This window comes from Coffea eugenioides, chromosome 1 (assembly GCF_003713205.1).
Source record: "Coffea eugenioides isolate CCC68of chromosome 1, Ceug_1.0, whole genome shotgun sequence".
Lineage (NCBI taxonomy): Eukaryota > Viridiplantae > Streptophyta > Magnoliopsida > Gentianales > Rubiaceae > Coffea > Coffea eugenioides.
The window spans coordinates 53,305,478-53,315,469 of NC_040035.1; the positions used below are offsets into that span (position 1 = coordinate 53,305,478).

At 35.6% G+C, this 9,992-nt stretch overlaps 1 protein-coding gene across 1 annotated transcript in view; it reads left to right on the forward strand.

Moving 5' to 3' along the window:
- Positions 1 to 445: 445 nt before the first annotated feature.
- LOC113774885 (nodal modulator 3-like) overlaps positions 446 to 9,992 on the forward strand; it is an 18,025-nt gene continuing 8,478 nt past the window's right edge. Inside the window, exons 1-16 of the mRNA XM_027319540.1 lie at positions 446 to 834; positions 1,147 to 1,212; positions 1,738 to 1,824; positions 2,713 to 2,769; positions 2,898 to 2,962; positions 3,062 to 3,231; positions 3,545 to 3,606; positions 3,767 to 3,850; positions 4,825 to 4,984; positions 5,562 to 5,677; positions 5,971 to 6,099; positions 6,829 to 6,900; positions 7,077 to 7,172; positions 8,322 to 8,399; positions 9,473 to 9,601; positions 9,924 to 9,988. Coding sequence (XP_027175341.1) covers positions 706 to 834; positions 1,147 to 1,212; positions 1,738 to 1,824; positions 2,713 to 2,769; positions 2,898 to 2,962; positions 3,062 to 3,231; positions 3,545 to 3,606; positions 3,767 to 3,850; positions 4,825 to 4,984; positions 5,562 to 5,677; positions 5,971 to 6,099; positions 6,829 to 6,900; positions 7,077 to 7,172; positions 8,322 to 8,399; positions 9,473 to 9,601; positions 9,924 to 9,988 — 1,565 coding nt within the window. The 5' untranslated portion in view covers positions 446 to 705. The remainder of the gene's footprint in view (positions 835 to 1,146; positions 1,213 to 1,737; positions 1,825 to 2,712; positions 2,770 to 2,897; positions 2,963 to 3,061; positions 3,232 to 3,544; positions 3,607 to 3,766; positions 3,851 to 4,824; positions 4,985 to 5,561; positions 5,678 to 5,970; positions 6,100 to 6,828; positions 6,901 to 7,076; positions 7,173 to 8,321; positions 8,400 to 9,472; positions 9,602 to 9,923; positions 9,989 to 9,992) is intronic.

Below are 9,992 nucleotides of genomic sequence, written 5' to 3' on the forward strand. Positions count from 1 at the left end.
TAACTCTTCATAATTTATTTTGCTTCGAAATTTTTAGATGTAATACAAAAAATGAGGGATGAGATTCAAATACATGTAAGTTTTAAGAAAAATAAATATCAACAAATTCTCATAATTTAGGAACACATGACGTGTAATTGCAATGGATTATTAATTTGTGACATGAATGGGATCAAGAAAATATAACATGTAATTGCAATGAATTATTAATTTATAATATGAATCGACCAAATGATTTTATAAGATTTTTAAAAAATTATTACCTTGATATGGATGAGGTTTCTTAAAAATTTATTATCATATTATCGTATCAAAATTATTAATTTAATTCGGTTAATAAAAAGGGAGGTCGTCATGATTTTTTCCTTTGCCCTCCAACTACTAAGGCTCAGGATTGCTTCTTGGGTATTATCCATCTTCAGGCCGTAGGCTGGAGTAGTTTTTTTTTTTCCCTCCCACCTACGACAAACGAGAAAAACCTTAAACAAAACCCCTTCCCAGTTTCCCGTATTAGTAGTTTCCAGTGCTAGTTTCCGGTTTGCTGCACAGGGCGAGTGAGGTCAGATCAGTGGGAAGAGGGAAGGAGTATTATTAGACGAAAGAAATTTGATGTAGCAGTGATTAGTGATTAGTGATTAGTGAAGGAGGGAAATAGACTCAAGTCCGAACTTCAAGATCGCAGCCACAATCAGATCGCACCCAACCATGATTTCCGGGCTTTGTTTCCACGCTTTGTCTTCTTGCATGGTTCTGATCCTCCTTGCCGCAGCAGTCGCCCCACAAGTTTCTGCTAATCTCGCTGATTCCATTCAAGGCTGTGGTGGATTTGTCGAGGTTTCAAAAATTTTCTTTGGTGTCCTTTACTCTCTAATCTGCACCCAACACACACAACCCCCCCCCCCCCCCCCCCCGGCGTTTTGGTATATTTGTAATTTTACTAGTCGTCGATATAAATTTATCACCATTGTTTTAATATCTCATGGGCGTTTTGAACTCGGGCACTTACTACTGCTGCAAATTTATCCATTTCTTATCGTGGTCTTTTGAGTAGCGGCTCCTGTATTACTTTTTGATTTATTGTTCTTTTTTTTGTGCTTTTTGAAGTTTTGGGTTCATTTTAAAAGTTGAAAATTATGGCTGATTCAGGCGAATGCGGCACTAATCAAGTTGAGGAAGCCCACTGATCCGAAGTTGGACTACTCTCACATTACGGTATATATTCAAATTCCATCTTTATTTGCTTTTTCTATTCATAGTACTTGCTTCGTTTTCTTCTTTTTCAAATGAGATTTCTGAAAATGCTTTAGGTTGGTTTATTGCTAGCAAGCGTCCGATGCAAACTTTTGTATTATAATTATGATGATAAAAGTGTATATGTGATTCCACCTTCCATCTATGGGCACCTGTAAACTTGTTACTTTCTTTAAACTGTCCTTAGGTGGTGTGATGCATTTAAACTGCAAACCCACCAAGTCTGTGCTATTACGGTGGCATATTTGATATTGCAATTCTTGCTTTGCCCACATATTATCAACATCATCATCATCTACAAACACACACACACACACACACATATATACACACATAAATGTCAAGAAATGATGCATTGTAGCTGAAACCATTTGTTAGCATTTGTGGTTATTTGCTTTTCCATTATTATGTGAATTCTTAATCTTAGCTTTATATGTTAGCACACTGATATGTGAACTAAGAGACTTGTCTTGTTTAACATTTTAGGTTGAACTTCGCACTCTGGATGGTTTGGTGAAGGACAGAACACAATGCGCTCCAAATGGATACTATTTTATTCCTGTTTATGACAAGGTCTACTGCTAAATGGATAATCTTTTCTGTTTGCTTTGGTACTTGAAATTTTTGTTGTACTTAGGGTTTTGCAAAACTCTGGTATTTACGTTTATCTTGTATAATTTGCGATATAAGAATTTCTCTTACACCTTAGTTTTCTCATATTTGAGACAGTTTCCTTCTTTACCTTCCTTTCTCTTATTATTGTTGACTGTCTTTGTGATAAAGCTTCTCATTTCTTTATTTTCATACAAATTGACGTGAAGAAAGAGCAAAAAGTTGTTCCATTTGGTTGATTGGCTACCAAGGTTACAGTAATACTGGTTGCCTTGTGCAATCATGAAGTCATCAATTCTGTCTATTTCAAACGAGGAAAAGAACAAACTGTTTCAGATTTTCAATTTGCTTGTACTCTTTTGGAGCTACAATTCATTTGAATGTTAATTCTTTACATTTTTCTCTGATTAGGAAGCTTGGCATGAAGCATGATAATCTTCATATAAACCTAAGGAAGAACACTTCCATTCCTTGAACGCCCAGGGCTGGTTTATTGCCTTGGAACAGCTATCAGTCTTTGTTTCTCGTCTCATTTTCTCTTGCCACCGATAAAATTATACTTCTGGGTAGTGTAATTATATGGGAAATTGGTACTATAGTGTGGATGAAACTTTCATATCACTGCATATAAGTTTAATGCTGATATGTAAAAATTCTATTACCAATCTGTTCATGTTTCATTTTCTACAAGCACTTTAATTGTTTCATGCACTGTTCAAATTTGAAAATTGATGGTTACACAATTAAATGACTCTTTTTTGATTGTGTTTCATTTCCTTAACCTACTTGTTTGGCATTTCATGGTTGCACCTGATAGTTAGTTCTTACCATATTTATATGTTGTTGCAGGGTTCATTTCTGATCAAGGTTAAAGGGCCTGAGGGATGGTCATGGGATCCTGAACAAGTTGAGCATCTCATATTCTAGTTGGACGATGCTAATCTGTTGTCAATTGCTCTCTTTCTGTTAAGTATGGAATATATATTTGTTTAGTCTTTAAATGTATTACATCTGTGTATCTCAAAATATCTCAGGTGCCTGTGGTTGTCGATAACACTGGTTGCAATGCAAATGAAGATATAAATTTTCACTTTACAGGGTTTGTACACATTAGTTTGTATTTTCATCTTCCCTTAATTCCAGATTCATATTGCTCCTAAACTCTGTACCAACTTCTTCAGGCTTGCTGTTTTTGCAGTTTTACCATATCTGGAAGGGTTGTGGGTGCAGTTGGCGGAGAGAGCTGCTCAATTAAGAATGGAGGTCCTGCAGATGTCAACATTCAGCTTGTGTCTCCCACTGGCGAAATTCTGTCTTCTGTTTCCACAACATCAGCAGGAACTTACACCTTCATGAATGTCATTCCAGGTATTCATGTTGCTTGTACAATATTTTCTGCTTTAGGAAAAATATGAAATTACTCTTTTGCATGAAGAGTTATTCTGCTACTACTGGATATTAGGTCCTTAAAAAATATGTACTTTTAATATGTAAAAGGATTTAGATAAAGAACTGGGGAAAGAGGTTTGGTGCTCCATGTATGAAATTGTCTCATACATCAATTTAACATATTGCATACCAGAAAAGAATTTGCTTTCCATTTATTGGGTTTTGATATTTTTTTGAAAAAGTTTCTGTTACCACTCAATTCATTATCTTACTACCATGTGATGGAATGCAGGGAAGTATAGATTACTTGCTTCACGGGATGATTTGGATATTGAAGTCAGAGGCTCTCCAGAGGTTGTTCGTTCTTTTTGCTACCTTGCCTTTAATATTTTGTATTGTTTCTTGTTTAAGTCATGGCCCCTTGCCTAATATAAGTGCTAAATTGCATAGGGGTTCCCCTGTAACTGTAAGTTGGTAAAAGATTTCTGATAATACTACATTTTTATGCATGCAGGTGGAATTGGGTTTTGGAAACAGTCTAGTGGATGACATCTTTTTCATCTCTGGCTATGATATTCGTGGATATGTTGTTGCTCAGGTTGTTTTTCCTCAGCAATGTGTCAACAGTTGTCTTTTGTGGTAGGATAGGGGTTTGCTCAAGTATGAATGATTTCTATTGAAGTAGAATTTGTATAATAGGATAATCCTCTCAAGAAGATAAAGCAGATGCAATAGTAATATTCTCCAATCCTTCTTTTGTTTCCTAAGAATGGGGGGAACAGGGACTGCTTTCCAGTCTTTTGCTTGTCTGTCTTTGTTGTGATGAGAAATATGTGATATTAGAGCGGAAAGGTCTGCTGAGATGGTTAACTGGATGGTTGAACTGCAGGGTGATGTAGCATCTTGTGGGTTTTTTTAATATTTAGTGGGCTGAATCATAAAAGAGTGGGAGAGATAATAAATTCTATATCTTTAAATTTCTCAATTGGATTGACGAGAATTTCAAGTCCAAGATTGGTGCAGTGTAATGTCTTTCTATTCACGAGCATCTATTTTTTATTTTTTTTAAATTCTTAGGGGATCTATCTATAGATATACAAGCTTTTAATGGCATGATAACATTGTCTAGTTTCCGAGTTCATTGTAGTCATTGGACTCGTGGAAGCAGATATAATCTGTTTCTTTTACCCCCTTTCAGAGAATGTCTTATTTTGTTCATTGCAAAACCTAGGCAGAAGTGACGAGCAGGAAGACAGATGACTCTGTTGACTACTTATTTTTATTTTGGCTATTTCTTGATATTGAAGCGGATTATCAACTGTTGGTAAAATCAAACCTGCCTAAGCTAATCCTTACTTGTTCAATATTTTCCTTTAACTGCCAAATCTTCTTTCATTAACTCCATTCCTATATGATCGTGTTCTAAATTGCTGATACAGCAGTGTTAATTTTACTATAGGACAGGATCATAAGTTTACATGGTTAAATCATTTCTGGATCTTCTCTTTCTGAAGTTGTGCTCCTTTTTGCAAATGTTTGAAACTAATTGAATAAGTAAACTTCTTTTGGCAGGGAAATCCCATTTTGGGAGTGCATGTCTTTTTATATTCAGATGATGTTTCAGAGGTGGATTGCCCTCATGGCTCTGGTAATGCACCGGGCCAGGAAAAAGCTCTTTGTCATGCTATTTCTGATGCCGCTGGAATCTTCAAATTCAAGTCAATACCCTGTGGTAATACTCTTTCTGTATTTGGTTAAACAGGTGAAGTCGTAGTTGCTTCTTTTTTCCTTTCTGTGCACTTATTTTCCATATGTATTTGCTTTTTAAAATGCAGTTTGCTGTTAGTTTATTCATCTATGGTTAACTATTATTGAGAGGAATAGATTAGGAAAAAGTTTGCTTTGAGTTTTTTGAGTCGGAGAAGTCAATGTAGATTGCTTTCAATGCTCATTATCCCTTTTAGTCGTTTCTGATGTGGTGAATTGGTTTCTGGTCAGTTTTGAATTCTCAATTGAAATTTCTGTAAGTCTTGCACAACCAAATTCTTCCTATATTTCACACTATATTTCACACTATGGCGTTGGCTGCAAAAGTTTACATGTTATTTAGCTTCTTTTCATTAATAGAGAATGAAAAAAACTCTAATTCTACTCATTCTCATAGTTATATTACGCCTGCCTTCTTTTATTGCCTGAATATAAAAAATGCCCAGCTTGAAATTTGCCATCTATTAAACAATGATTATTGATCTCTAAAGTTTCTCTGAATCTATGAAACCATGATTATTGAATCACCAACATATTTGCAGGGGTCTACAAGCTTGTTCCTTTCTATAAGGGCGAGAACACAGTTTTTGATGTCTCACCTCCTTCTGTGTTGGTCACCGTAGGGCATGAGCATACAAAAGTCATTCAAAAATTTCAGGTGCTTTGCAACCAAAGTTTATTTTTGCCAGTCGTGTGTATTGATTTCTTGTGGTTTTTACAGATGCTTTGTCATCTGTTTTGTGTATGTTTGTGGTTAAAAATGTTATCTGCTCTTTCCTGTCTTACTTCCTTTCTGCTTTTGTACTATTGAGCATTTCTTGGAAAAATTTTTCTTTGGTTTACTAGGCACCTCAGCCATGAATTTTTTTTTTTTGCAAATTATGTCTCACTGGTGCTTTGTTGTCTGTAACTTTCCTTATCTAAATCCCCTATGACATGAATTTTGCCTAGGTAACCGGATTTTCTGTTGGCGGCCGTGTAGTTGATGGGATTGGCAATGGTGTGGATGGCGTGAAGATCATGGTTGATGGCGAGGAAAGGTCTAACACTGACAAAGAGGGGTATTACAAGCTTGACCAGGTAAAGTTAATGGCCATGCTGACATTTACATGATGTTACTGTTTATTCAGTGTTGGTATATATTCTGCTGGTTATTTAGTAAATCTGAGCTTAAATATCTCAATTGGGATATGCTTAATGACAGGGAAAATGTTCTAATTTCTTCAATTGTTGTTTAGTGTATGTTGCTTTCAATAGTAATACATCGCATTTTGCTTAATGCAGTGCCTAAATGCTATTGTATTGTCCCTCATTGAAAAATGGGTGTTTTACTTTATTTCTTAATTCATTTGCAATTACAATTTCCTGGTAAATAACTTTAATTGTTAAGTATTAGATACTTTACAAATCAAAACAGGGCAATTTAATCTTGCTCCACACTCTTTTATTTTAGATTGAGAAATATGGTGGTCTAGACTGGTACCCTTTTTTATTGACCATTGTATTTTGTACTAATTTAGTACTCGTGTCTGGTCAAACTTGGCTTGTTCAAGTATCTAGTTTACCAGTTGGGTTGTTTAAATTTCTAGCTGACCGTCTTCGAGTCTAAGATTTATTTCATCAATTGCACACTTGATCTAATTAAAGGTTTAGTTTCCAAGTTGTACGTGGTACAGATGAGAGCTTGTTCTGTATACTTGGCTTGTTCAACTATCTAGCTGACTTCTCTAATTCTAAGATTTATTTCATCTGTGGCATTTAAACTTACTCAATGTTTTCTATCAATTTATGTATACGTTGTGTTGCCAGGTTACATCCAAACGGTACACTATCGAGGCTAGGAAGGAGCACTACAATTTTGAGAAATTGAAAGACTTTCTGGTCAGTCTATAAACTTCTTTTTTTGGAGGGAAATAAACTCAGTCTTTTGTCAACACTGACTGAAAACAATATCTTACTTGTCAGTATAAGCAGTTAGTTAGTTAGTCTTGGAGAAGTAATGATCACTGAGGACATTCTTTTCCTATTTTCTCTGACAATGTGGACTGATATCTCAGGTATTGCCCAACATGGCTTCGCTTGCTGATATAAAAGCCGTGTCATATGATGTATGTGGCCTCGTGCAAACAATTGGTACTGATTACAAGTCAAAGGTAATGGTGCTTCACTCTGTTGTTTTGAGGTGAAATACAAAGTGTGACCCAATGAAATGTGAAATGTCCTGATTTCCCCCTCTGACAACTAAAGATTATAACATTTTTTTTTGTCGATAATCCCTCAGAGTCTATTTCCGTAAACAACTGGATATGCTATGAACTTGGAGGGTGTGATCAATAAGATGTTTAAGACATAGGAGAGTGCAATTGCTTGTTTTATTTTCACAGGGGATTGATAGCACATTCAACTGCCACAAGGTGGTTTTTGTGTTTCAGAGTCACTCGGTTGTATCTTTTCAGCATATTCGTTCTGCAGAAATTTTTTCGTAGACAAGTGTAGGTTTTAAGACAATAATAGGGACTGTGATTTGTAGTTCTGGCAAGAAGCGGCAGAAGTTTAGAAAATTGTTTTTTCATAAAAGTCGCGATTGGACAGGACTCGTCCTGAACCTGACACCGTGCTTCTAGCATTTTGGGCCTGTGGGTGTTAAGAGTAGAGAGAGTTTCTGAAATTAAGTGGTGGTCGTAAGGGTTTTGCTTGGATCTTGACTTGAATATTTGTTGAGTGATGATAATACAAAGATGGTGTGAATGTTTTTGTGGCAAAGGTATAATTTGAGGCTTTGTCCTGTAGTTCTTGAATCATGCCCCTACATTTAAGTAGTTTTTATTTGTCTAAAAGTTTAGATCCTGGAATAGAAGCTAGTGTCCAGTCTTACTGTCTGCCGATTTGACCAATCACTGTGCATTGATTCCTGTATGCTCCTGAGTACCCTTTGAATGGAGTTGAATTGTTCGAAAAATGTGTTGCTTCTAGAAAAAATGGTTAGTATTCAGTAATAGTTGGCATTTTGTTCAGATATGACATGCTCAAGCATGCATGAGGGAGTGGAGATTGTTGTCCGTTGCTTAAATTATCAGATGCACCACAATGGGTTGGGTGGGAGATAAACTGAGCATGGTAGCTTGAGTTTGAGGAAAGATGACTTATTCTTTGGTTGTTTCTTGTTTAATGACTTTTGGACTACCAATGGTTTGTTGCTATGTGATAAGCAAATTGTCGACGGCTTTTGATTTATTGTCAGTTTATCTGGTGCTTTCATGCTCTCTTTGTTTCAACTGATGGTAAAATTGCAAACATACCAGGTTGCTTTGACTCATGGACCAGAATATGTTAAACCTCAAGTGAAACAGACAGATGTCAGCGGCAGCTTTTGCTTTGAGGTGACTTTTGTATATCTAAGCAGTGATTCTACTGCTTGTTTCCTCACACTTTTTTTTTTCAAAAAAAATTAGCTAAACTAAATACTTGCCTGCGGGAATCCTGTTTTGCAAACTTTTGCTTGAAGCTCCTGCAAATATACAATGAACCTCAATCCATACCTCTGTGGAACCAATTTCATGCAATGTTTGCTTTCTTCTTCTTCTTCATGTAATCATTCTTTTTTTTTTTTTTTTTGAAAAAACTGTGTAAAAATCCCTATGGCCTCTCCTTTTACTAATGGAGTTAGGGTAGAATGGTTCAGGTAGCTAATGGATTGCTATACAAATAATTATGTATGGTACGTAAATGACACTAACCTCAGTTTATGTGTTACTTTATAGTCATACATGCAAAAGCCTCACCTCTAGTTTATGGAATTACAGAAACCTCAGTTTACAGTTAACATTGTCTTAGCTGAATTCCGGATGATGTTAGCACACAACATGTTTGTAATTCATTAATGCAGTTGGAATCCTGTAGAGGTGGGAGTCAATGAGGTTAAAATATATGGGCAACATAGTGAAAGAATAACTTGCAAAAGTTGACAACAGATCAGAGAATAGATTGTAACTCCCAGTTATCGTGACAATTGAAGGTTTTTGTAATTTACCCTGGTTTTCAGAACGTGTGGGAGTCCTCTCATTTAGATGTGATATTTTTATGACCATGTTTACGATTTCGTTCCCTTATTCTATATTTTTAAAATGGGGTTAACATGTTCCAGAACTGTTGTGTTAAAAATTCTACATGGATTGAAATATGACATTTTCGCAATTGCCAACTTTGATTTTAACCAATTTTAAATTGTTTCTTATGCCCTTTTCACCTTTTTGTTTTTATGTGTGTGTGTGTTTATTTATTTATTTATTTTTAATTCATCTTCTATCAGTATGCATTTCTTAAGATTTCAACCAGGCTAAGGTTTCCTGGGCTCATAGCATCCAAAAAATTCATGCTCACATGTATTAAGCTAATTGAATTTCCTAAAGTTCATTGGCTGTATTGTTCAATGCTGAATGTTACTGTATATCAGGTTCCACCTGGTGAATATCGTTTATCTGCTTTGTCAGCTGCTTCTGAGAATGCTCCAGAGCTATTATTTTCTCCATCTTATGTTGATATCAATGTCAGCAGTCCAATATTGAATGTCAAATTTTATCAGGTAATTGAGACATTTTTATGACATTTGAGATTCAAAAGCAAAGTATTGAACTGCTTATCTCCCTGGACTTGTTTTTAGTCGAATGCGGATCAAAATTTGTGTTGACTGTATTATTTGAGATGTTATTGTGTTGTTGTTCCTCTTAATTGATAATTTATTTTCAAGGTTGTGACCTGCATTGGACCTCAACATCCTCTACTGCAGTAAGCAGTATTTACGCATCGTTTCTATATTACCCATTGTATTTTAGAGTATGTTTCACTTTGCTATGTGATACATTTTTTTTTTGTATTGCTTCTAACATTTCTTTTTCTAAACCTAGGCACAAGTAAATTTACATGGCTCTGTCGTGTGCAAGGGAAACTGTGGTTCATCCATTTCTGTTACGCTT